Source organism: Morus notabilis, unplaced genomic scaffold (genome assembly GCF_000414095.1).
Source record: "Morus notabilis unplaced genomic scaffold, ASM41409v2 Scaffold759, whole genome shotgun sequence".
NCBI lineage: Eukaryota > Viridiplantae > Streptophyta > Magnoliopsida > Rosales > Moraceae > Morus > Morus notabilis.
In genome coordinates, this window is record NW_010366029.1 from 192404 (window position 1) to 219750 (window position 27347).

At 36.4% G+C, this 27347-nt stretch overlaps 6 protein-coding genes and 1 non-coding gene across 9 annotated transcripts; 5 read left to right on the forward strand and 2 right to left on the reverse strand.

Annotated features, from left to right (window-relative positions):
- Positions 1 to 216: 216 nt before the first annotated feature.
- On the forward strand, positions 217 to 5418 carry LOC112093770 (probable methyltransferase PMT16). Its single transcript, XM_024172861.1, has 6 exons — positions 217 to 987; positions 3503 to 3713; positions 3849 to 4149; positions 4248 to 4640; positions 4771 to 4848; positions 4960 to 5418. Exons 1-6 carry the CDS (start codon positions 298 to 300, stop codon positions 5180 to 5182), a joined length of 1896 nt encoding a protein of 631 aa, XP_024028629.1. The 5' UTR covers positions 217 to 297; the 3' UTR covers positions 5183 to 5418.
- A 690-nt stretch (positions 5419 to 6108) lies between these two features.
- LOC21398828 (stamen-specific protein FIL1) lies at positions 6109 to 6605 on the forward strand. The gene is made up of 2 exons (XM_024172892.1): positions 6109 to 6404; positions 6548 to 6605. Exons 1-2 carry the CDS (start codon positions 6109 to 6111, stop codon positions 6603 to 6605), a joined length of 354 nt encoding a protein of 117 aa, XP_024028660.1.
- A 1038-nt stretch (positions 6606 to 7643) lies between these two features.
- On the forward strand, positions 7644 to 12356 carry LOC21398829 (protein FAR1-RELATED SEQUENCE 5). Of its 2 annotated transcripts, none has more exons than XM_024172890.1 (6): positions 7644 to 7791; positions 8087 to 8422; positions 9219 to 11571; positions 11686 to 11838; positions 11915 to 11974; positions 12081 to 12356. In XM_024172890.1, the coding sequence occupies exons 3-6, from the start codon at positions 9223 to 9225 to the stop codon at positions 12177 to 12179; spliced, it is 2661 nt and encodes an 886-aa protein (XP_024028658.1). In that variant the 5' UTR covers positions 7644 to 7791; positions 8087 to 8422; positions 9219 to 9222; the 3' UTR covers positions 12180 to 12356. The 2 variants fall into 2 exon arrangements, with proteins under 2 accessions (XP_024028658.1, XP_010107406.1); XM_010109104.2 differs by having other exon boundaries at positions 8098 to 8422.
- A 5167-nt stretch (positions 12357 to 17523) lies between these two features.
- LOC21398831 (protein IQ-DOMAIN 14) lies at positions 17524 to 21883 on the forward strand. The gene is made up of 4 exons (XM_010109106.2): positions 17524 to 18105; positions 19932 to 20132; positions 20457 to 20534; positions 20860 to 21883. Exons 1-4 carry the CDS (start codon positions 17743 to 17745, stop codon positions 21619 to 21621), a joined length of 1404 nt encoding a protein of 467 aa, XP_010107408.1. The 5' UTR covers positions 17524 to 17742; the 3' UTR covers positions 21622 to 21883.
- A 2005-nt stretch (positions 21884 to 23888) lies between these two features.
- On the reverse strand, positions 23889 to 24264 carry LOC21398832 (putative non-specific lipid-transfer protein 14). The gene has a single exon (XM_010109107.2). It carries the CDS (start codon positions 24262 to 24264, stop codon positions 23905 to 23907), a length of 360 nt encoding a protein of 119 aa, XP_010107409.2. The 3' UTR covers positions 23889 to 23904.
- On the reverse strand, positions 24089 to 27140 carry LOC21398833 (RHOMBOID-like protein 2). 2 transcript variants are annotated; one of them, XM_024172881.1, is made up of 6 exons: positions 26708 to 27140; positions 25937 to 26100; positions 25652 to 25815; positions 25295 to 25548; positions 25049 to 25188; positions 24089 to 24164 (listed from the first exon to the last, which is right to left on the reverse strand). In XM_024172881.1, the coding sequence occupies exons 1-5, from the start codon at positions 27001 to 27003 to the stop codon at positions 25080 to 25082; spliced, it is 987 nt and encodes a 328-aa protein (XP_024028649.1). In that variant the 5' UTR covers positions 27004 to 27140; the 3' UTR covers positions 24089 to 24164; positions 25049 to 25079. The 2 variants fall into 2 exon arrangements, with proteins under 2 accessions (XP_024028649.1, XP_010107410.1); XM_010109108.2 differs by having other exon boundaries at positions 24107 to 24182.
- On the forward strand, positions 24524 to 24597 carry TRNAV-AAC. The gene has a single exon. It is a non-coding gene; the product is annotated as a tRNA-Val (tRNA).
- Positions 27141 to 27347: the final 207 nt, after the last annotated feature.

Genomic DNA, 27347 nt, shown 5'->3' on the forward strand with positions numbered 1-27347 from the left:
ATCTCTCTCTCTCTTCCCATTTCGAGACCACACCCATTTAAAGTAATGACGCAAGAAATCTTTTCTTCCCATAATCAATACAAAAACTGCACACCGCCCACATGACCAACTCAACCAAATATCACCTATTTCCATATTGAACCTTCCTTAAATCAATTTCTTTTTTCATTTTTTAAATATACATCCTCTAATCTCTTAATTAGCCAAAAAAACTATTCCTTTAATCTCACTTCCTCAAACCTTTCAACCCATAAATTCAAAGAGAACCACCAAAAAAAAATACAAAACACCATAACCATGGCCACCAATAAATCATCAAAGGCCACCACAACCACGTCCTTCTTCTCCCCATGGAAACTCGCCAACATCTACACCCTTCCACTCATTCTCTTCCTCTGCATCTCCTCCTACTTCATCGGCCTCTGGCAACACGGCGGCGGTGCCACATCCGCCGCCATCTCCGCCACACCCGTCCTCCTCGCCTCCCCATGCAAAAACGACGTCGTAGCGTCAACACCACCTCAAGAACTCGATTTCTTGATACACCACTCGCTCAACTACTCGTCGCCGGCGTCTCCACTGACCGCGGCGTACCCGCGGTGCGAGGCGAGGTACAGCGAGTACACGCCGTGCGAGGACGCGAAGAGGTCGCTGAAGTTCAGCCGAGCAAGGCTGGTGTATAGGGAGAGGCACTGCCCGGAAAAGTCGGAGCTCCTCAAGTGCCGCGTGCCGGCGCCGCACGGGTACCGCAACCCGTTCCCGTGGCCGAGGAGCAGGGATCTGGTGTGGTACGCGAATGTGCCGCACAAGGAACTGACGGTGGAGAAGGCGGTGCAGAACTGGATCAGGTACGAGGGGGACCGGTTCAGGTTTCCCGGAGGTGGGACCATGTTTCCGAACGGTGCCGATGCGTATATTGATGATATTGGGAGGTTGATCAATCTCAGGGACGGCTCTATTCGAACCTCCATTGATACGGGCTGTGGGGTAAGTTGTACTGTAACAGCTCTATTCACGTAATTAATTAGTATTATTGTTTTTGTCATTGCTTAATTAATTGCTTTCCGAGTTATTACATATTCTCTCTGATTTATTAACATTCAATATTTTCCTTTTATTAAGAGAATTTCTAGTTTTATATATAATATATCTATAATACATACATACATACATATATATATATATATATATATATATATATATATATATATATATATATATATATATATATATATATATATATATATATATATATATATATATAGTAGTTGCTTTCTGGGAACGGTGATGCATGTTGTGAGTTTTTTTTTTTTCCAGTTTAAGACAAGAAGTTAGTTAAGAAAAGTATATTCTTATTTCTTACCATATAATTATAATGTATGCTCTACTTAGTTTCTTTCCTAGAATGTGATGCCTAGCGTGATTTTTTTTATTTTTTATTGAAGATGCCTAGTGTGATTTTTTTTTTCATTTTAAGACAAAACGTTAGTTAAAGAAATATATGACCTAGGAAGGATCATAGGAACAAAATTTTGGGAATGGTGATGCATTTCGGTGATCGAAATGTTAAGGTAGAATATTATCACGTCTCAACAGTACATATTTAGTAATGGATGCAAAATGCTTTTTTATCCAAAAAAAAAAAAAAAGGTGCGAAATGGTAGTGATGTTGGCCGGATATGTATATATATGTAGAAACATAGAGAGAGAGAGAGAGAGCAAATTGAGAAAAAAAAAATCCGCGTATATATATATATATATATTTAGAGAGAGAGAGAGAGAGAGAGGAATCTTACAATAGTAGGCATTAGAAAACTGAGGTAGTTTAGTGTTCATTATATGACCAGTTATGGGAAGTTTGACGTAAAAACAAATCAAGATGCTAATCAACGTTGATTGGGGCCGAGATGAGAAAGGGTTTTAAAAAAAACAATGGATTTATGGCTTCATAATTTGAACAGATTTGATTGGATCTGAGAAAGTAATGTTACATATATATAATATATTATAATATACATATATTAAAACTTTTCGCACCAATATTGCGCACTACATATTACATGAGTCAACGGTTCTTTTTTATTTAGTTTTTTTTTTTTTAGGTTTTTGCTGAATTTTTATCTAATTTTCTAGTGAAGTCTTCTCTCCCTCTTACTTTAATAATAGTATTATTATTTTTAAATTCTATGGGTTTCAGGGTATATGGCAATCAATAATGTTATTTCTTAATTATAAAAGGCAAGTACCGACACGAGCAATTTTTTATTTTTTTGGCTCGTTCAATATATAATCAAAACCATTATCTGGATCTTTATATTAAACGATCTTATATATTCCAGTGGATTAAATTCTGTTGGATCTAGGGAAGTTGGTTGAATAAAGTGAAGTAAGGAAATTTTTCATTTCGCCTCGATTGATTATTCTGAAATCTGGAATTAACAAGTATTTGCCGACTAATTGAGGACACATTAAGGGTCCGTTTAGTTCGTTGATTCGAGTTTTTAATTCGAGTTAAGATGTGATTTTATGTGAGAGATTTTTACTGTAGTAAAAAAATTAGATGTGACTGTTTCTGAGAACTTTTTATTGTAGTAAAACTCGAATCGGTGAAATGAACGGGACCTAAATAATCAAATTTTCTACTGGAAATCTCAACGGCCGACTATGTCTCAGGCTTCCAATACACCTCCTAATTTTATTTTAATTGTGAAGTCCAGCAAAAACGAAAAAGAAATATAAGTCGTTTAATATTACAATATCGTGCTGTTTGCAAAACTGTCCATTGTTGTGCGTGTTGTATGTTATTTCTTTGTAATATTACATTGTCATTTTCAGAACACACAGATCATTTATGTCCGTACGTGGTAATTAGTATTAAAGAAGTAACATGGTTAACCTTAAAACTTAAAGCCTAATACTATTAATTGCTTTATGAAGTACATCTCATCCGAGGAAGAAACGAATACTGGAGCAACCAAATAATAATAATAATAAAGGCTCGTGTTGTAGATCTGTTATGCCTCTGTGCTTTTTTATAATAATAATAACAATAATAATAATAATAATAATAATAGTCACCGAGGTGAGTTCTATATTAACGGAGAGTAAGGTGTACTCGTAGTATTTAAAGTGTTTGCAAATTTTCTTCTAAAGACTCGTGGTCGATTTTTCTATAGATTTAATAGTCATCGAGGTGAGTTCTATATTAACGAGAGTAAGGTGTACTCGTGGTATTTAAGGCATCGTTCATTTCACCGATTCGAGTTTTCAGTTTTAAGTTTTTACAGTAAAAAGCTATCAGAAAATGTCACATCTAACTTTTTCTGCTACAGTGAAAAGCTCTCAAAAAATGTCACATCTCAGCTTGAATTGAAAACTCAAATCCGCGAAGTGGACAAGGCATTAAGTGTTCACAAATTTTCTTCTAAATTCTCGTGGTCGATTTGTCTATAGATTTTTTGTTATATACTTGTGTGTATTTTACCAAGATAATAATGTGCAGGTTGCAAGTTGGGGAGCTTATCTTTTGTCGCGAAACATCCTAACGATGTCGTTTGCTCCTAGAGACACTCATGAGGCTCAAGTCCAATTCGCTCTTGAGAGAGGAGTGCCTGCCTTAATAGGAGTCCTTGCATCAAAGCGACTTCCTTATCCTTCTAGAGCTTTCGACATGGCCCATTGCTCTCGCTGTCTCATTCCTTGGGGCCAATTTGGTATCCTCATACATTAATTCTCACTTTGTCCACATTTCTAACTAAGTTTCAATTTTTGTCCTAATTAAAGAACTTGTATTGAGGAGTAATTTGTATAGAATTTGTTATGTAATCTTTAATTTTGTTATGGTGCAGATGGTATTTATTTGATTGAAGTTGACCGAGTTCTACGACCAGGTGGGTACTGGATTCTTTCGGGCCCACCAATCAATTGGAAGAAACATTGGAAGGGGTGGCAGAGAACAAAGCAGGATTTGAAGGATGAGCAGAGTATTATTGAGGAAGTTGCCAAGAGCCTTTGCTGGAAAAAGCTGGTGGAGAAGGATGACATTGCCATTTGGCAAAAACCCATTAACCATGGAAGTTGCAAAGTCCAACATAGCGGAGGCCAAAATCCTCCATTCTGCTCTGCTGATCACGACCCCGATAGAGCTTGGTTCGTTCTTCATCAACTTTTTAATACTAACTGACGTGAACAATTATATATATATTTTTATTATTATTACTTATCTATCAGTCCTAACCATTTTTTAGGTATACCAAAATGGAGATTTGTTTGACCCCGTTGCCGGATGTCTCCAACAATGAAGGAAATGCTGGCGGAGAATTATCGAAATGGCCAAAGAGACTAAATTCAGTTCCTCCAAGGATCAGCAAAGGAACAGTGAAAGGTGTTACTGCTGAGATTTTCCAACAAGATTCAGTACTGTGGAAGAAAAGGTTGTCACATTATAAGTTAGTGAACAACATGCTCAGGCGAGCTGGAAGATACCGGAACATTCTAGACATGAATGCATACTTGGGAGGATTTGCTGCTGCACTGGTTGACCTTCCTGTTTGGGTGATGAATGTGGTTCCTGTGGACGTTAAGGTTGACACGCTTGGAGTTATTTATGAACGGGGTCTAATTGGAACATATCAGAATTGGTAAGTCTTTTATAATTTGTACTCTAAATTACTTGCCATGCATATATGTTTTGATAGTTATGGCATTTGTAAATAATATGTTCTTTTCTTTCTTTCTTTTTTCTTTTTTTTTTTTCCCAATTCAATTCAGGTGTGAAGCAATGTCTACTTATCCCAGAACTTATGATCTCATTCACGCTGATTCAGTGTTTAGTCTTTACATGGATAGGCAAGTCATCTTTTTTATTATTATTATTCTTATTATTATTATTTTTTGTTCAGTTTGACATTACCAATGATGTTTCTTATTCTTATTTGTTGTTCTTGAGTTATTTAACAGATGTGAAATGGAAGACATATTGCTAGAAATGGATAGGATTTTGAGGCCAGAGGGGAGTGTAATTTTCAGAGATGATGTGGATGTGCTGGTGAAGATTAAAAGGATAATTGATGCAATGGAATGGGAAAGTAAAATTGTTGACCATGAAGATGGGCCTCTTGAGAGGGAGAAGCTTTTATTAGCTGTCAAGAAATATTGGACAGCTCCTGCTATATCTGATTAACAAATAGCCAAAACTACATAGGAAAAAGGAGGGGGGAAAAGAAAGAAAAGAAACTCTTTTTTTTTTTTTTTTTGGTCCCTAAAATTTGTGTTTATGTTGTTTGTCATTTTCCTTGGGCTGAATTTTCTTTTGTCATTTTGATATACTTTATGATTCTTTTCTGTTATTAGTATCATCTTCTTGTTCATTATTCATGCATATTCATATACCAAGATATGCAATTAATTAATGAATTTTGCAACCAATTTCTTATTTTTCTTCTTATTGAAACCACCTCTAGAAGTCTAATACTCGTGTGAAATCATCATTTTAAATAATTTATAAAGATCCTACTTATTACTAACAACGATGATGATTACCAATAGCTTTTTAATCAAATTCGATATTGACATGTGCAATTGTGATAGATCCATAATCATAATCAGTGAATCTGAAAATTAAAATATGAATTTGTTATTAACTGAAAATATGTGGTGATAATCACCAATACAAACTATTAGACCACAAATCTTATGCAACCTCAATCGCTCTCTCTACATCGGCCTCACTCTTCATCCATGTTGTCCCATTACACTCTCCTCAATTTAACTTTTGTTTTTTCCCAATAGAAAAGAACTTTTTCCTTAATTTATTTATCTAATGGAAAACTAATTGTATGACCTTCCGGGTGCAAGACACGCAAAGATTGCGGCCATCCTGATTTGCCACACATCCAACACAAAAACTAAATGATCAGCTCAAAACTCTAACTTTGGTTACTCATGCAAAACCTCATGATCATCTCTTCCTGATCCCCAAGCCACTATAAAAGAAATGAACCCAAGAGCCTAGAAAATGAACCACAAGAAAACATAATTCAGTAGTAAGAGAAGTCTATTAGTAGAAAATCACTATTACAACAACTTAATTAGCATCAAATCATCCTCATGGCATCCCCCAAGTCAGTGTGCTACCAAGCTGGTCTGCTTGTCTTGCTCATCACAGCTCTGGTGGCCCAGCAGAGCCACACTGCCGAGGCTCAGGTGAGTCCGCAATGCACCTCTCGGCTGAACAACCTCAACTCGTGCGCGCCGTTCGTGGTGCCCGGCGCAGCCAATCCTCAGCCCAGCGCCCAATGCTGCGCCGCCCTCCAGGCGGTCGATCATGACTGCGTCTGCAACACTCTCCGCATCGCCTCCCGCCTTCCCTCCCTTTGCAACATTCCCCCCCTCTCTTGTGGTTCGTTCTTCCTTCTTTCTTTTCTAAATAGAAAAACGAATTAGCTATAACCACTACATTTTGATGCCACATAGCATTTGTTGATTTCGATGAATTTTTGTTTAATCTAATTTTGTTTACTTTTAATTTTGGTGTGTGAAATTGCAGATGCAAACTGATGAATCAACGGGATGGGGTACTACTGCTCGACGAAATAATGATGTGAACGTTTTACAATTTTCGTTTTCTAGTTTTTTTTTTTTCTTCTTTTTTCTTTTTTTTTTTCCTTTTTCCTTGTGCAATGTCTTCTGATCTGCGATTGATCAGGACTGTCATGGGGATCAGGAAGAGAACTTATGTCGTTGAATGAAATAAAAATACATTTGTCTTTCGTTGGGCAATATATTATGATTGAGCAGCTTTTCTTAAATAATCGCAAGTGACTTTAAATGTAATGCAATGTTTAATCTAACACTTAACTTTAAGAATAGCTAGACATTACTCAGATAACACGGTCCAAAATATTCCGCTGAAAAAGTTGGCCTTGTGACACTTTCCATGCAATACGACATGTAATTAATATTATAAACGACAGCTACCTACATTTCGCCAAACACGATGTCGTAAAGTGCGTAGAAAAACAAAAATGACATGAAAGCTTTCCCACAAAGGTAAAATATTATCCGATTCTTTCATTAAAAGTTAATATATATATATATATATATATATATATATATATCCGATTTGATGGCTTTGGGTTCTTATGAAATGTATACATTTTAGAAAACGACACTTCGTTTGTGAAAGCGAATGACGTTAGACTTGAAAAAAAAAACGTCATATCGTTTATTAAGCAACGGCAAACTTCGAAACGCTTGCGCTGACTTGAAAACGACACGTCGCGTGATATGAAACGACAAGAAAGAGCGAATTTTTTTTTTTCTCTAATGGAAGAACGAAATTTGTTTTGAACGATACAACAGTTAATTATTGCCATTATTTCTTAAATTTTACTTTCGGCACGTAAATTTTCATCTTCTTATCACTTTGCCCTCAAACTTTGTAAATTCATCTGCACATTAAAGGCTTAAACTTTGAAATGTTGTCCTCTTTGTGCCATGGTGGTTGAGTGTGCTGCCAGATTAAAGGTTCAAGGGTTGTAGACAGTAACAAATATTGAATTTGGGGGGTAAAGTGAAAAAAGAGACCAAAGATTAGGGGAAAAAGTAAAATTTATCTATATTTCTGCCCATTTTCCCACTAGGCAGCGAAGGCCTTTCCTTTTTCCGGAGTGTTTTTCCGTCGCTGCTCCTGCAATAGCACAAAGGAGTGAAGGACAAGCTCCGATGGCTACGAACTCCGCCGCTGGGAATCCGAAACCGTAGTTTTCTTCCAAAATCAAAGCGCTTCAGGTACTTTACTTCTCTCTCCAAGCGAATTTTATGTGTATTTATATGTATGTATATATGTATGTATGTTATGCTCTTCATTATCTTCAGGGAATTTGCAGCTGATGATGCTATGTAAACATATATTCTGAATAGGTGTGCCCTTATGGGTGTTTCTTTCTGCATTGTGATCTTCCTTTTTTTTTTTCTCTCTCAATTCTTAAAAAGGCCGTTTTGTTCTTTCTCAATTTTTTTTGAAGATTTTTTTTTTCTTTTACTGGATTATTGCAGCTTGATTTCGATTCATACTGAAAAATAGGTTAATTTCAGATGGGGAAAGCTAAAGGCAGAGCGGATAGTAGGAAATCCGTTAGAAAAGCTGTACCTTGACGAGCCCCACGATGCTTCTGGTAGCCATCATAGCAGGGACGAAGAGATTCCCAAGACCAGAACTATAGACTCATTCTGCACCAGCCCACTAGCAAAAGGCAAGGAATTACTTTCACTAGTATCGGGATCGTCCCCAGAAGAGGATTTAATAGTTCCAGAGGAACGCAAACAAAGCCATGCTCACTTCATCTTCACTTCACGCTTATACACCTGCTGGGCTGTGGCCCAACTTCTTTCTAAAAGGGGATTGCCTACATAATTTCAGGTTAACTGAGCCGGAATCATGCCCCCCGAGATGAAAGGGGATTGGTGGCATCGGCGGTGCCCTTCATTCTACACTGTTTTAGTAATTGTTTTCTCTGTCTTTGGCGTTAACTAAGAATTTGTTTGAGATATATCAGGTGGTTGAAGGAGTTGAAACTTGAACATTATACGCATATTAGCTAGGAGTTAGAATTTGGACTTGCATTGGTTATAAGTTATCATAGTTAATTATGCATCATTTCGTCAAGTTACTGTTGATACTATATAATATTTTATGAATTCTGGATTCCAAAATGAAAATATTATAGCGGAAACAGAGAGGTTTGTAATATTGCAAAAGAATTTGCAATTACCTTAGTTTCAGAATATATCTGGAAAATTCTTAGAATTTTCTCTCTTGTGGATTTGGCAAATAAACGATTGATGTTGATCAAATAAATTATTAAGGCAAAATAATATGAAACAAGGTTTTCATTTCCGAGTGGAAATTCTCAGCATGAATTCCTTCATTCTCATTACTTATCAATTTGAATTTATATTTACCTTCTTTTTGTCTTTGCATTTTACGTATGTAATGTGTTTGTTATATATGCTAACTGAAACCCCAGCTATGCAGCGTCTTATATTTATTTCCGATCTTATTGTCCTTCCAATGATAATATGTAGTTAGGCTATAATATATTGGTATTTTGATGTCATTGTGATTGAGATCAAATTGCTTGAAAAACTGAGGGGTAAAAAAAGTAGTGCATTATTTTGATGGACACAATTTAACTCGTGAATTGTGTTTAATGAAGGTAAATGGATAGAGATGATGATGACTTTGGCAGTCTTCATGAAGAAAACAAGGGTGTCGAACTTGAAGCATCAAATGATTTGGACTTGAATGTTGAGCAGGATTATTGCAGCCAAAAAGTTGTCCATGCTAATGGTATTCACTCCACTCATTCCTCAAAAGATGATGGCGCAGATGCAATATTAAAAATTGGTACGGAGTTTGAATCTGATGAGCATGCCTACAAATTCTACAATAAGTATGCTAGATTGGTTGGTTTTAGTGTGAGAAAAGACTGGGTAAATAGGAGTAAGGTACATGGTCAGGTGGTATCTAGGAAGTTCACTTGTTCAAGAGAGGGTTATCGCCGGAGAGATAAAAGAGATGTTAATGTGAAGAAACATCGGAAGGAAACAAGAACTGGTTGCTTAGCGCATATGATCATTACTCGTCAACCTAATGGTAAATACCGTGTTACCCATTTTGAAGAACAACACAATCATGATAATGTGAATCTAGGTAATCTCCAAATGCTATCTCTGCAAAGGGAATTCAGTGTAGATCAATCTGCTGAAGCTGACTTGGCAGAAAATTTAGGACCGCAGTCAAAATCAGCAATTGCATCAATGAATAGACAATACAGAGTTCGTGATTTTCTAGATGATTTTGCTTCGAATTTTGATAATCACCTTCAAACTGAAAGAATCCGAGATATGAAGGAGGGAGAGGCGGGAAATCTATTGCACTATTTTCAAAGGCAGCATTTTCAGAATCCATCATTTTTTTATGCATTACAACTTGATATTGATGATAAGGTGAGCAACATTTTCTGGGCTGATGATTGTATGGTATCAGACTATGGTCATTTTGGCGATGTGGTTTGTTTGGACTCGATTTGCAGAACAAAAAAGGACCATTTCCCATTTGTTCAGTTTATAGGGGTGAATCATCACAAACAAGCTGTAATCTTTGCGGCTGCACTTTTATATGATGACACCGTGGATTCATTTAAGTGGCTTTTTCGAACTTTCTTAGAGACAATGTCTGGGAAAAAGCCAAAGGCCATATACACTGATCAAGATGCAGCAATTATTGAGGCAATCCATTCAGTCTTACCAGAAACAATCCATTGTTTTTGCGTGTGGCAGATGTATGAAAATGCCATAAAAAACATAAGCAATGTTGTCAAGGATTCTCAATTTTTTGCAAGTGATTTTAGGAGGTGTATTTATTATTCAAAGGACGAGGAGGACTTCTTTCATGCCTGGGAGGACATGTTGGACAAACATAGTCTTCAGCAGAACGAGTGGCTGAAATGGATGTTTAGAGAACGTGAGAAATGGGCTGTTGTATATGGTAGAAATACCTTTTTTGTCGACGTGAAGGGTTCACATCTCGTTGAAAGTTTATTTATTGACTTGAGAAACTACCTAAATTCGGGCCTTGATGTGCTCCAATTTTTCAAGAATTTTGAGAACATTGTAGATGAGCAACGGTACAAAGAAATAGAAGCTAGTGATGAAATGAGTAAATGTATGCCAAGATTAATGGGAAATGTAGTTTTGCTAAAGCATTCAAGTGAGATTTACACTCCAAGGGCATTTGAAGTGTTCCAGCAGGGATATGAGAAGTGTTTAAATGTTGTTGTTAACCTCTGCAGCGAGGATGGGTCATTGTTCGAGTACAAAGCTAACAAATTCGGGCAAACCCGAGAATACAACCTTACATTCAACTCTTCAGATGATACGGTCACATGCAGCTGCAAGAAGTTTGAATATGTTGGATTTCTGTGTAGCCATGCACTGAAAGTCCTCGACCAACAAAATATAAAGGTTGTCCCATCCAGATATATCTTGAAGAGATGGACAAAAGATGCAAGATTAGGGAGTGCAACAGAGTGCAATGAGTTCACCATGCAAGACAACCCTAAGATAATTATCGCGAGCCGTTACAAGGAGTTGTGCCGCAAAATTCTAACAATATCGGCTAGGGCTTCCGAATCTGAGGAAGCGTTTCTATTTGCCTCTAGACAATTTGATGAAGTGATGGAAGGGGTGGAGAGAATGGTGATATTAAAATCTGAGGAATCTCAAGCTGGAACCTCGAGTAGTAATGGTGCAAATGCATCCGAAGGAAAACACGCGGAGATTTTTCTAGACGGAAATGCAATCGAGGATCAGGATGACAGCAGGGCAAAACATAGGGAGAGTGCTATCCTGGGTGGATGCCAACTAAAAATTCTAAACAATAAAGGCTCTACTGCAAAAGGAATTCACAATGTGGAAGGACTTGCACAGAGTACTGTTACCTGCGTTTCTAGCTCCCCTCCAGTTTATGTTTCACCTCAAGCCACAACAGGAAATCCCATTATGCAAGTAATAAACATTCCACTTGAACCGTTATCTTCATGACTAAATGACGTTCATATTTTACTTTACTGCACTACAAAAATTTCCCTATTGTTCTGATCTTCCGTATGAACAACACAGGGGTTATACAATTTTGAAGCAAATCAGGTGGTCAAGTGCATGTACGGAGAACCTAATCTGGCTACGGACCAGCAAACTAATTCTAACATGTATCAACCGCCCAACTTCTTTACCAACCAACATGATTCACCTAGCCAATCCCAGTTACTACAGGTAGCTAGTTGTTCACGCATTTTGACTAGAATTTTTTTAATGTTGTTGTTATATGACTTGAGTATTCTTCGTGCAGGAGCCTCTAATCCATAACACATACCCAGAATCTGTATCGAACACATCGCAGTTGAGGCAGGTAATGAAGCAGAAATCGATCAATATTATAATTTCACTAAACAAGCAGAAAATTTTTTGCTGATGTAAAAACCCTTGTTTGATCCTAATGAAATATTTCATTGCAGGAAATGGATCTTGATATCCAACATCCGCATTCAGCTTCGTTCCTGGTTTTTGATCAAAGATACAGATCTCCGGACACCCCGTATCTCGGCCACAAGTGAAGGAAAAGATAGGGAATGTCGTCCTAGCTGTTTTCAGATTATGTTATTAGCTGCAAAACCTCAGATGCTAAATTTTGTTTTATCAAGAATTATAGTATGAATATTGCTCGCCATATTCAAGTCGAAGGACATAATACAGAACAATTTATTTACCAAAAGAATAAAATGATTTAGATTTACCAGTAGGCTCTCTTTCTCTCTGTCACTTGCTTTCTCTCTATTATATGATAATTGTCTTGTATAAAATGTAAGAGTTATGTTATTATATGTTTATTACATGACTGATATTGATATTTTAACATATAAATCGATTTGGATTGTGTCAAATTATTAATTGTCAGCAAAAAAAAAAAAAAAAACAGAGTAATACCATTACCAATTTTAATCACATTTATTAGCCTTATTTGGTTTTAAGTGACTTTTTCAACTGTCTTGTGGACTACAAACAGATGATAATGTGCGTGTTTGGAACCGTTTTTAAGGTTTTTATGTATTTTGAGAAGTAAAAAATGAAAGTGAAAACGAAACGGTGTTTGTTTAGTAAATATTTTGAACACGACAGCAGTAAGTGGTTTTTGTGAAGAAATTAAAAAACAGTTGAAGTTGTTTTCACTTTTCTGTAATCATTTTTTAGTACTTATCAGGTAATATTATAATATATTAATTAATAAACACGATTTTATTTTTTTATTATATTTAAAATAATCTCTTAATAAATTAATCAAATGCAATTTTAAAATTAATTTCAAAATAATTTTTAAAATAATTTTATTTTTATCTCTTATTAAAAATAAAATTATTTTAAAACTAATTTTAAACGCAAACATTGGCCTCGTTCATTTCACTGATTTGAGTTTTCAGTTTTAGGTTTTTATAGTAAAAAGTTCTCAGAAAATGTCACATCTAATTTTTTTATTACAGTAAAAAGCTCTTAAAAAATATCACACCTCAACTCAAATTAAAAACTCAAATCTGTGAAGTAAACGAGCCATTGTAATTAAAGGCAAACGAAACATGAAGTCGACGTCAAGAGAAAAAGCAAGAAGTCGCTTGGACTGAGCGTTAGCACCATAAAGATCTTTTCTACCCGCAAATGCGTTCAAATTACGTGGGTCCTACAAAAGAATTTTTTTTTGTTTTTTGTTTTTTGTTTTTTTATCCTTCTTCTTTTATTCTGTTTTGCTGTTTTTTTTTTTTCCCTTGATATTACTTTCTCTAAGCCTATAACAAAGTTATGAATTAGGTACTAGGTGTTGACCTTTTCTGTTGACTTCGTGGCATCTACCAAAAATGGCCGGGATTTATCAGTACTTGCAACTGTAGAAACCAATGTAATGTGGAAAATAAGGTAGTCATGTCATTTTGAACATTCCCCCTCTTTGCAAACATGTATTAGGATTATATTTAAAATGGTGTTAGGTACTAGAAGATTCGGTTACCAATGTTGAATACACTACTCTGCCGAGAAATTTAAAATGATGGTTTTCCGATGTATTCAAGACAAAATATCTCACATCAAGCTTGTCGATTAGTAGAAAAGAGAAATCTTTTTTAAAACAAATCCCAGCTACTTCTTTTTTTTTTTTTTTTAACCCAATTACGCATTGTGTTTTAGTTCTATCATTTGGAGAAACGATAAATTAAGGCGTTTATTATCAGGTTGGTGTTAAAGAGATTTGTTGAATTTATTAGAAATTGACGTATATCAACTACAATTATATTACATTATCTAGATATATATAGATATAACAATGCAAAAATTACTCACTATTTAGGGTTCATTTGGTTCATGGGTTTAAATCAGTGATTTTAGTTCTGATTTTTAAAATTTAATTTTTTTATGAGAGAAAAACACTGTAACGAAACTAAAAATCATAGTTTAAACCATACAGAACCCTTAAAACAAATGCATCCTTAGTTTTTAACAAATTCTCACACCGCCCCTATCTCGTTTAAAAAAAAACCATAACACCCATATAATTTTAGGGAGATTCTCTGGTACGCCTGGTGTATCGGTGAGTCAGGTTTTTTCAACTGTTGAATTTACGTACCTTTTGATTTTTATGTAGATTCGACGGATAAAAAACCTAACATATCGATATGTTGGCGTACTGAAAAATGTTATGAATAAGTTTAATCTTTAAAGGAAAAAAAAAAAAAAAAAAAAAAAACCGCATACACATTACATTCAAACGGGATAATAACTCACAAAAATTTTCAGTGTGTGTATATAAGGCATGTCTATGGTGGGTGAGCCAATTCATCCTGTCAATAGAGTGAAATCCAATTAACCATATTAGATCTTGGTTGGGGTCTACATACACCCTCCCACATCAAATTATAAAAAAAAAAAAACATTATTTAAAAAAAAACCATTATATTCAAAATTTGAAAATTTGAAAATAATCATAAAATTAAACCTAATTTTTTGGTAAGTAAAATTAAGTCTATTTCAACATTACTAAAATCATATTAAATTTTCAATAAATATCAAATCAATTTCACAAATTGAAAACCAAACTTTTTTATGGTAATTGAAAATTAAACTAATTAAACAATCATCACAATTTTTTTTCCTAAAATAAAACAATCTCCAATAATGATAATCAAATTAATTATCCAAATAAATTTCACAATTTTTTTCCCAAAATAGAGAGAAAACCCATCTCCAGAACAATTGCCTCCTCCACAAATGGTCGCCGACCGTCATGCGTGTCTCACGCGCCGCCGTCTAAAATCTCTGATGACGACACCGACTGAATCACAATGACCAGAAAGGGACAACGATCAAAACTCGCTGATATCTCAACAAATTCCAGACAAAAGGCCTTCATTTGCCCCCACGGAGTCGCGAATTGCAGCAAGCTCCGACCACTCACGCCCTACCAAAACCGCCATATCTCCGCCATCAACACCGGTGCTGATCAACTCATAATCGTCTCCACATCAAAACCCAAGCCTTATACCGTCAACTCCGTTGAAACTCCATTTGCGAGAGGGGCGAACTCCGTCCCCGATGGCTGCGATAAGGAAGGACGAGGGAGATCGTGGGTAATCGTGTTGTCGAGGGGCGAAGTTCGTTGTCAGGAGGCGAGGTCTGTCGTCGGCCGGGGAGAAGTCCATCATCGCCGGCGTGGGAGGAGCTTCGCTGGATGGTGGCGGCGGCTATGGGGAAGAATCTCATATCTTGTAAAGTTTAGGTTTGTTTTGGAATCCAAGGGTTGAGATTAAAACTAATCAGAGCAATGGTTGATGTTTATTTTGGCTTGTGTGTTTGGTTAGTAGATTCGTGTCACGATTCGAATTATGGTTCATAATTTATTACAGTATTTTTTCTCACAAAAAACATAGGTAAACCAAGAATAATTCTGAATCATGATTCTGAATCTATGAATCAAATATTAATGAAAAAGAATCAAATGTGGTAGGGCTTATGTTTTGTGACCGTCAAATTTCAATCCAACAGCTAAGAATAAAATACCTACCGATAGGGTGAATTGGCTCACCCTACCATAGACATGCCCATATATATATTGTTAGGTCTCGTTCATTTCATCGATTCGAGTTTTATTATAATAAAAGACTTTTAAAAACAGTCACATCTAATTTTTTTTGCTATAGTAAAAAAACTCACATAAAATCACATCTCAACTCGAATCAACGAACTAAACGGGCCTTACATAGAGTCACTTCTCATTCAGTTTTTTGTTATCATCGACTCGTCCCTCCGATCACCCTTGCGGCTCCCCCTTCGCCTGCACCGCCACTTAGCCTCACACCGGAACCCTTTCGACTAAATCTCTACCCAGTCTCCCACTGGATATTCATTGCGCCCCACCCTTAGCCTCCCGCTCGTTAAATCACCGTGACCTACTCGATAGGTTTCGCAACCACCTCTGGCTACAACAGTGAGTTCGCAACTCACGCGACGGGTCTCATGAACGGTGGGCAATAACGCTATCTAAGAACAGTGGGTTCACAGCCTAGGTGATGGTCTCACGAACGGTGGACAAGAACTCCGGCAACAAACTGTGGGTTCACAAGTTGTCAAAATATGGGTTTCACGAACAATGGGTAAGAATACCGTGAAGATGGGTTTTACCCTATTACTTTTTTATTGTGAAAATAACGTGTTGGAAAGTATTCTGTGTATCAGCGAAAGTATAATTTTTAGGAGAAATTTGTGAGAATATGAGTCTTGCATCTTCGCCGAAATTTGATATTGTTCTTCGCTAAAATCTTAGTGTTTGCACTATTATTTTGTATTATGAAATTAATTTGTTTGGAAATTAACTTGTGTATCAACGGAAATTTTTTTTTTAAGGAAAAAACTTGTGAGAATCTGGGTCTTAGTTTGCTATTTGGTTTATGAAATCAATTTGTGCATACAGTAGCAACGGTTTAGTTTGGTTAATTAGGCATCGTTCATTTCACTGATTTGAATTTAGAATTTGAGTTTTACTACAGTAAAAAACTCTGATAAATAGTCACATTTTTTTTTTTTTTTGCTACAGTAAAAAGCTCTCACATAAAATCACATTTCAACTCGAATTAAAAACTCGAATCAGCCAACTAAACGGCCCTTTAATTTTTTCTTTTTTTTTTTAACAATAATTTGGATATTAGTTTGGTGTTTGTTTCGGCGATGTCATCGGAGTTACGCCGTCGAGGGTCCATGAGTGGTGGCCAGCATCTAAGAGGAGATTTTGTTTATTTATGTGGAATATGGGGTGACAAGTTGTATTTTTATAAAAAGATAAGGTTGTTCTATAAGTATTTTTATTGAGTTGGGTTGTAATTACATGTGAAAGAGACTATATAAATCATCACTAAGATCGAACATGAATCATTAAAAATTTCACTTTACTGATAGGGTGAATTGGCTCACCCTACCGTAGACGTGCCCTAATAATAATAGTATTATTAATTATCACTATATCTTTCAAATAAATCAGAAACTCACATAAATGTTAAGGTTCGTTACTTATTGTAATAAGACGACTCACACAATATTACCATGTTAATCTTTTAACTCATTTAGAAATAAGAAGTCAAGAATGCTTCGGAAATAAAACATTTTTTTAATTCTAATATAAAGGTTATTTTTTATAATAAAATAAGGGATTTTTTTCTAACAGACTCTCTAAAAATAAATTATTAATATTTTTTTATTTTTAAATTGTTAAATTTATTTTAAAATTTATATATTATATGTATATTTTTTAATTAATGTGATTTTAATTAAATTTAACAGTAAAAAATAAAAAGGAGAGTAGTTGAGAAATTCTCATATAATAAAGGTTGAGAAGAGGAGAAGACTATTCTCAAAAAAAAAAAAAAAAAAAAAGAAAGACTAGAGCGTGAGCTACGGCTCCCTCAATAGCGCGTCCTTAAAATTCCCTAAATCCGAACTCTGCTAGTTTCTGACTACATAATACATATTAAACTTCTCCCTCTCTCCATCAGTTCCGACACTCATTTCTTTAGTTGAATTCACATGCCGTGCCTCGCCGGAACCACTTCTCTCTTATAGCTCAGCGGGCCATTTCCCCAGCAATGAGACATGGGCTTTCTCCGGCGACTCTTCGGCCCCAAAAGGCCCACCACTTCGCCGCCGGTTAAGGACAAGAAGAGGTGGGGTAAGGGTTCCTCCAAGGACAAGGCCCAAGTCCCAAATAACTCCGACGCTCACGCCTCCGATATTCCGTACCCCGGCGCCGCCTTGGACGCCAACAAGCATGCGATAGCCGTAGCCGCCGCGACAGCTGCTGTAGCTGAAGCCGCTCTCGCGGCGGCTCATGCGGCTGCCGAGGTTGTGCGGCTGACGAATAGCGGCGGTGCTGGGAGCTCTTCCGTCGCTGCGCATGTTAGCAGGAACCGCCACGTGGCGGCCATTAAGATTCAATCGGCTTTCCGTGGATATCTGGTTAGTTTTTTACTTTTTCTTCTTTAAAATCCTCGAACTTTTAAGCTAGAATTTCGCTCCGGCGGTGCTTTTGCCTATTGGTTAATTCGTCATTTTTAAATCATTGTTTTTATATGAATCTCGTTGTTCATCATGCTTAAAAACCGCGAAAATAAAATCTAAAGCTTGAATTTTTTTTTTTAAAGATTTTTCTCTTAAAAAGAAAATTCCTTTGTTGTCTTTTTATTGAGCTTTAGTTTTTTTCTCGGGAAACAAACACAGTTTTGGGGAAAATGGTTCTGGTTCGGAAGGTTCGGTTATAAATGAAATTCTTTTCAAGAAAAAATAAAATTAGAAATAATTGCGCCGACACTTGTGGACGTGTGTCATTCACTGTCAGAGCAGCCACGGAATAAGTGATTCTCTGTGTTATCATTAGATCGTAGACATTTTTCTGTACTAGAACACTAGAACTCACCGAGCTAAGATGCGCCTACCCGTAGATGAGTAACTGCCAGGTCATCACATATGGGTAATTCTGGTATTGAATATTTAAACGCGTGACGTGTCGTCAAGTTGTTGGCTAAAAGATATTCCGTATTTTGATTTTTGTTTGGACGTTGCCTGTGACCAAAACTTTCCTCACCGCATTTTTCGTTTTCTTTTTCCAAAGCCGGATTATGCAGAGGAATGGGCAACACGGCACAAGTTGGACTCTTGTCTTGTTCTAATAGATGTGCGCCATTCCCATACCCATTTACCCAATTTACAGCTTGGCAATTATGGCCCAACAATACCCTCCTTCAGTACTTTTGATAATTTATTATTGAGTACCCACCCATATTCATCCCATCTCATGGGTTAAAATTGTGGGTCTCTACTGGACATGATAGGATCGACCATTTTGTGAGTGATGAGATTTTATCCTTAGATGAATATAATTTTATATATTATTTAGTTCTTCCTTTTATTTGGAATTTATTTTCTATTTGTTAATTGCTAAGTTGAGATTCAAACCAAGAACAAGTTTGACCTTTGTTAATGGTGTTCATGGAGGTTTTGGGAAAATTTGGTACCAAATTGATGGCCATTGGTTTGTAGATTTGAACCGCGTGGTTCAAACCTTTTTATTACATTGTTTGATTCAAAATTTGTTTTGTTCAAATTTACGAACCAAACGGTTCCAAAGTCCATTAACTTGAACAATTCTTCTCATTATTCTTTCCCTGGTGTAAAAGCAAATGAGAACTTGTAAAGCCTTAGGCCCGTTCACTTCGCTGATTCGAGTTTGTAATTCGAGTTGAGATGTGATTTTATGTGAAAATTTTTTATTGTAGTAAAAAAGTTAGATGTAATTATTTGTGAGAGCTTTTTACTGTAATAAAATTCGAATTTTAAACTCAAATTAGTGAAGTGAACGGGCCTTACATAGCACTGTTATTTTAAGCTATGGATGTCACACCTTTTTTTTTTTCTTTTTCTTTTTCTTATTTGTTTATTATTCTTGATGCCCTTGTGTGATGATAGTAATGATTTCGTCCACAAGACTCTGCCCTGCCCTCTATTAAAAGTCAATGCCCCTCAATTTGAATCTTTTTAAATTCCCGAGCTGTTGTGCAACCATAGGACAGTATCATAATGTCTAAAAGTGTTAGGTAAAGTAGGTATCTAGTAGCTAGTTGTAAGAGAGGTAATTTATTGACGAATTGGTTCAAAGGTTTAAACATAAAAATTTAAATTTTACGAGAGAAAATACTGTAATGAAAATATTTGAACAATTGTTTAAATTTATGAAATAAACGGGGTTTTAATTGTTTTGACATATGTACTCGGGAAATTCTTGAAAGGCTAGAAGAGCCTTGAGGGCACTTAAAGCATTGGTGAAGCTTCAAGCATTGGTTAGAGGCCACATTGTGAGAAAACAAACATCGGACATGCTCCGGCGGATGCAGACACTTGTGCGAGTCCAAGCCCGAGCGCGTGCAAATCGCACCCACGTGTCGGAACCCCTGCATTCTTTCAGCAAATCCTCCCTTCCAAAACACCCCGTAAGTTAAAATTGCTCTAGACATCTGATGCTCTTCTAGAAACATGGCATTTCTTTTATCCTTATGTGGGTGCTTATTTGGTTCTTTTATCCTTATATAGGTGGAACAAATTTGCTTTTTTCTTTTATAGTTATAAGATTGACGTATTGTTGGGGTATGAGATATTTTGATCACAAGTTGATAAGGCCCATGACTGACACTTCTCGCACTTTCTTACCAATCACCATCTTAGTGTATTGTCAAACTGTACCATTCTTCTGTATTTGAATTTTAATATTTGGCAGCGATGTGAACTCGAACTTATGGTTTTTACTCAACGTGCAGTTCCCTGAAAATCCTGACAAAAATAGGCATCAACAACGTGCTTATAGTAGCAAATATGATGGTCCCTCTATTCTTAAGGTATTAATATTGTTCACTTTCTGTTTCTTTACAGTTTTGATGGATATATTTTTTTAGCTCCTACTTAAGCCAATTTTATTGGATTCCTTCATTTCTAGATCATCTTCAATTTGATTTTTAATGACCTTTTATGGCTTTTATGAAGCAGAATTTTGAAGTTCAAAAGATGTTAGAAATCTTTTTTTTTTTCTTTCAAAAATTCAATCCAAAAAGACATTCTTCAACAGGTTGAACTTTCCTAGAAATTGATCTTCATGCCATCACAAAGTCTAGATATTCTCTTATTTTCCTAATGTCATTTTTTCATCTCAACGTATATGTGTAGAGGTGTGGTTCGAATTCAAACTTCAGGGATGTTGTGAACCTTGACAAAACACGGACGGGATCGAATTGGTTAGATCGTTGGATGGAGGAAAGTGTATGGAACAACTGCCAAGGCTCTTCAATGAGATATGGGCCTAGCCATGCCGATGATGAAAAAAATGACAAGATCCTCGAAGTCGATACTTGGAAGCCTCACTTGGATTCCCAACGAAGCACTCGAACGTTCCAAATGCCAAGACATGTTTTGGCTTCAGAATATCAGAACAGGAGCTTTGCAGCATTTGACTCCCCATCAAAGCGCTCGATAAAAGCTCCAAATCCAGAACCAAATATGTCCTCGATCAAAGCCTTCTCATTGAACCATTTCAAACATCCTATAGAAAAGGATGAAGGAGATGGGAGGACAGCTGGAAACAGTCCACAAACATTTTCTGCCTCGTCAAGACCTGGTAGCAGTAGTGCAAGAAGAGGTCCCTTCACACCGGCAAAGACTGAGCGCTCATGGGGCTACTTCAGTGGGTACTCAGGCCATCCAAACTACATGGCTAACACGGAGTCATCCAGGGCTAAGGTCAGGTCACAGAGTGCCCCGAGACAGAGGCTCGAGTTCGAGAAATATGGCACAACCAAAAGGTCTGCTCAAGAATATTGGGATGGATGGACACATTCGGATACGAATACTATCCTGGATGCTAATTCAAGGAGAAGTGCTTATCCGTCCTTTAACCACATGGATAAGTTTGGGAGTGCTAGCTTAAGATAATTGTGTTTTTACTTTCTTTCTTTTTTTTTTTCCTTTATTTTACTGTGGGGAAGCAGTTTTAGGAGTTTGCTCAGAGTGCTGACTGTGAGCTTTGACAGTGTGGATAGGATAGTCAAACAGGATGTTCATCTATTCGACTTTGTTCAAGTGTAAGTTTTGTTGTGTTTTTGTGGAAGTGTTCCTAACATTAAAGAATTACTATTCTTGTGATGGCCTATTGCTTTTAATTCGTATTTCTCTGCCTTTCCTAAAGGCATCTTTATGATGTGATTTCCCTAGTGCCATGCACTTTTCAGCACATGTAAACAGTGACCGTTTTACAATTATGATCCATCTTTAAGCATTCATTGCATATTGGTCTCATTGAAGTGATCAGCATTGCGTATAGACTTCTTTTTCTGTCCTTATTGTCCATTATAGAAGATTTTACATCTCTTTTGTTTAGTTTCAAAAATGGTCTATTCAAGACGCTGTTGATTCGGCCAAATTAGAAGAATTTTTGGCTTATTAAAGAGCTATGTTATAGGGCGTTGATAGTGCTGGACATCATCGATAATAGAAAGTAAGTCTCGCAGCATGAGTCCACAATTAGAGTCCACCTATTATTTCGTAGTGTTTAATGTCGATGGTACCTTAAAGTATTTTTTTGTACTAAATTTAAATATTGACGGGCGCTTAAAATCTTGAGATTATATAAAAAATGATCCTATCAGAAAAAAGTAATATGCATCTGATAAATCCTGATTAGAATGTAATCACTATTGCTAAGGGACTCAAAATATCTAATTAGCTTAGGACATCTCAGCATGGTAATTGATATGAAATAAATAATTTTGGTAAACTATGTTCTTTGACAGAAGTAAAAGAACGCCATAACTCCACCGTACGATTGTATCGAAATTCTGTTTCTCTGTTTGGTGTCGTGGAAAGTCATATTATCAGCCACAACTGGCATTGTCCTCAAATAATTAGGAATCTAATCTTTAGCTAGAACTTGATTGAAGAAAAGCAAAAAAGTGGATAACTACAGAGATCTGATAGACTAAAAGAGAAATAATTGGGGTGAACGTGGACAAGTTAAATATAACACAACCAATGACAATCTGTATTTTGAATTCAAATATTTTATAATAATTTCTTACCACAATAAACTTTCCAAAATTTGTGATCACATTCACATAATATGATATTATCTAACTGCACGTTCACGGAGATTACATCCTCTTTTTAACTTTTGTCGCTGGCCTACACTAATCACTAGCTTGTACTAAATGGCTTTACTAACAAAATGACAAGAAAACGTCCTAATTCCTCGCACTAGCGGGAATCCACGTCGAAACAAAATGCATGCCTCGGATCCTTATGAAGGGAAAAAAAAAAAAAGAAAAAAAGAACATTGATCTAAGTAAGAATTTATGCTGTTGAAAGAATGTATAATGGTCCATCCAGTGAATATTGTCAATCAATTCTATCACCAACTCTGGCCTCTAGATGCTTTTTAGGTAGAGTAAAATATGAGGACTTTAAAGTGGGGGACGAAACGTAAAAAGTCGAACCAATATTGAACCAGAAAAATAGTCTCAAAACACTTTTCATGAGACTCGAATATGAAATCTATCAAACCACTTGAGAATAAGTTTCAACATCACTAAACTAGCGCATGCTTAGTAAAATTGCCTTTAGCCGTTAAAATGAGGTTACGGGTATGAAATCTTTACATGGCAATCTAAAAGTTTACTTCTTTTTAACTACTTTCTTATAAAAGCGTGATCGGTAAAAAGTCTGATATCATTTCGGTTATTAAATCATGTAGTGAGTGGAATTTAACGAGCGAACTTTTCACCATTTTCCCCTTGAAAGCAAAAGAAAACAGCCTCTTTTCCTGTTAAATAGTCCCATGATGGGTCCAATTAAGAATGTTGCCCCACCAAAACGTTTTTCTTTGTTGTAATTATATATGGTTGTTCGAATTTTAGAACAAACATCAAAAAGGAAAATTGGTCACTCGCGGGTCATTTACACCTCCAACTCATCCCCACGCGCACAAAATACCAGTGTTTGGAATATCAACAAGCAGCAACAAAAGTAACATCTATGCTTTGGGTAAAATAACACTAAAGCTGTAAATTGAATAGCATTTTTTTATTTCTCTATATTGAACCAAAGCTTATACTATTCTGCATTATGATGTAAAACATTATTATGAAAGCGAGCAACATAAGAAATTACCAAAAAAAAAAAAAAAAAAAGTTAAATTTATTGTGAATTGGTCTTGGGCCAGGCTTACAAGTTGCAATCCGTATTGGGATCAATAGTGAAGCCCAAAGAGATGCCACAAAAGCCAGGCAAGGCAGCAATAGTAGAGGCATTGGAATTGTAGGCCATGATGAGGTCCATTAAGCAGTGACAAACAAATCTCCGTTGTTCAATGGAGTCAGCAATGACATCAAAATTGAGGCTGTTCATGGCGTGGCAGCAAGGAGACCCAGGGAAAGGGTCAGGGGAACCGTATGTGATGAAGGTGGAGCAGGCAGAGAAGAGTTCTGTCACGGTGGAGCATTCTGGTGAACAAGATACCAATGAGGCCCATAGTGAAAAATACAGCAACACTCCAATAATAATACTCATTTTTTGCGTCCCCATTTTGAGAAAAAACACCCCCCCCCAGAAAAAAACAAATGTTGTTTAACTCAAGACTTGGCTTTTTTATTATTATTATAATTATTAAGAAAATTGAAGTTAAGATGTTGGTTTATAGTGCCTGTCATATGGTGTTGAGCCTTGAGTTGGTGTGCAATGAAGAATGTGTTGCTTCATGAAAGTTGAATGAACTTTTTACCGAAATATGTGTAGTTGTATATTATTGTTAAAATAATATTTTGGAAGTCAAATAAACCAGCAAGGTGTCGTGGTGTAGTTGGTTATCACGTCAGTCTAACACACTGAAGGTCTCCGGTTCGAGTCCGGGCGACGCCAGAGTCTGGTTTTATTTTTAATTTTGTTCTAAATTGTATCAGATTTTAGTTTGTAATTTTTTTTTTTTTGGTTCTAAACATTGCTGTTTCTTAACGTTATTATAATTTTAGAATTTGACTAATAAAATGGATTCATTTCTATGGGTGCTAAGCCTTTAGAATTCGACTAATAAAAATAAATCATTTAATTAGTTGGTCGTTTCCCATGCAGTTGGCCACAGATTTTGTCACAGAACAAACTCCAACTAACATGGAAAAGAAGTTGCTACTTAACATGAAACTTGACAAGAAGCCTAACCAAAAACAAACAAACAAAAAATGACAATGCACCATATAAATGATACTGGCTCGCCAAAGCAAACGGAAAAAGGAAGGAACAAGTAAGATGGAAAATAAGCCAATAACTGTAACAACTAAGCATTTACAAAAGAAGCAAAAGAAAAGAAACTCACTAAAAAGAGTTTCCTTAACGCGTGAGTATTTTCATACACAATCCCACTTAGAAGTGGGAACGCAGTTGAGGTAGTGACACCAATGGCAGTGATCGTTCCCATTCTCTCCTCGAAAGAGCATCAGGAATGCAACTACAAACCTGCATTGTTTCAAGTCAATAACAAAAAACAAGCTACTTCTAAAAAAGGGGTCAAATTTATACAAAACAAAAAGTTTTTTTTGCCATTGTCCGCACGTTAACTTACCCGGCAGTAAGCAAAGCAATGGAAAGCAGCCATAGAAAATATTGGTATGGCTTGAATTTGGACTTGATAGGAACGCTAGCAGGAAGGTTAATGTGTTGGTCCACCCATCCGAACTGTGGACGCGGCAGCAGCACAAAGCCAAGCAGGAATCCCGTTAGAAACCCGCCAATGTGTGCGAAGTTATCGACAAGTGGCAAAATTCCGATCCCAAGGTTTATGACGATTATGACAAGAAGAGTAAGCAGAGCTGCAGCCTATTACAACAAACAAAAAGACTATTACCGCGAAGCTTTTTATCACCAAAAAAAAAAGATTTTAATTTAAATGCAAGGGCGAAACACATGGAGTATTGTTTACCTTGTTGGAATAGATAGTCCAGTTTGTGAAGAGTTCCGACAACATAGCTCCAAGTAGCCCAAAGAGAGCGCCAGAGGCACCAACAGAAATGTTATTTTGAATAAATAGTGTGGAAAGCACGCTGCCCCCCAAGCCTGAAAATAGGTATATAATACCAACCCGCACTACCAAAAGAAAACAACCAAAATATACGGAGTTTTAATATAAGTACTAAATCTGAAAAAACATAAAGAAAAATAGAAAATAGCTTTTTATAACACAAGAAAAGGAGCAAAGAGATCATACCAAATCCAAATTGCTGCTCTAACCGAATTCCGACAAAGATGAGGCTGAGCATGTTTACGAAGAGATGAATGACGCCGGCGTGCAACCAAATGCAAGTGAAAAGCCTCCATTCTTGATGCTTATGAACAACTTTGGTCCACTCAAGAGCTCCCAACTTCTCCAACCTTCAAAAGTTATAAAAGCTTCAATTTTCCATGCACGACTTGTTACTTCTAAACTCTCAATCAATATATTGTAACTTCCACTCAAGAGCCCCAAGCATATGAAAACCAAATATGTAGACCAAAATCAACAACAAAGCTAGGCTTAAATTAAAAGTGAAGACAATTAGAACGGCCATTATCTTAACAAGTTAGAGGCACATAAGCAATTTCGTACTATAGTTTATGATAGTACAATCAAAATCGCTTTGATATATTGTGTATGAAGTAATCATGTATTAGCTTGCACGGGCATAACTTTTCCCGCCAAATTTACTTCCTTCAAAGACAAGTGGGACATCAAACATAATCAATCTGTCTTTGGCTGGATCAAACAGACAAGAAGAACAAAAGAGATAGATATCAAAAACCAATCCAATTAAAGTAAATTCTCAAAATGCAAATGCTCGGAGGAAAAGAACCATTCTAAAAGGAAAATCAGAGATTCACATAAACTAAAGACCCCTAAGAAACCGAAATTCATACTCTTAAATGGAAAAGCCACATAATTAACACACTCATTGAATAAACTCCAAAAAAAATTTTGTTTTTAAAAAAAAAATCGTATTACGTCGAAGAAGAAGCGCCAAATAGAGGATTCTCCTTCAAAGGCTCGAAGGAGAACTTGCCGAGAAACCTTGCCACGCACTTGCCCTGTACCCCAGAATTGTTTTTCGGACAGTCATTAACGAACATGACCACAATAAACATGGCGATATTCGCCACCACGAACATCGGCACCAACCAAGAAGTCCATTGGGTATCCAAATCCTCTGTCCGATACGACGACGTCGACGAGTGGCTGTTGTCGTTTCCTCTGTTCTTCGCTCCTGATCTTCCTCTGCTCTCCAGATCTTCCTCAGCCATTCCCTCTGTTTCTCTTTCTCTCACTAAACTTTTTCTCTCCTGGAAAGTTTGGTGGGATTGAGATTAGACTTGAGAATTTAGAGATAGAGAAGGTTCGGAGTTCGGATTGATGGAGTTGGTGAAGGGGGTTTTCAATGGAGTGGACACGGAAAGAGAGAATATATATATATATATATACAGATACATATATGTGTGTGTATATATGTGGGCAACTGGGTAGTTCAGTTTCAGGTTTTCTAACTGCCACAGTGAGCTTGAAACGTGTTTAAAAAGTTATTGATCCGTACGTACGCTAAATAATTCAGCCAATAGTTGTTTTACACGTCAAGATGAAGCACGTGATA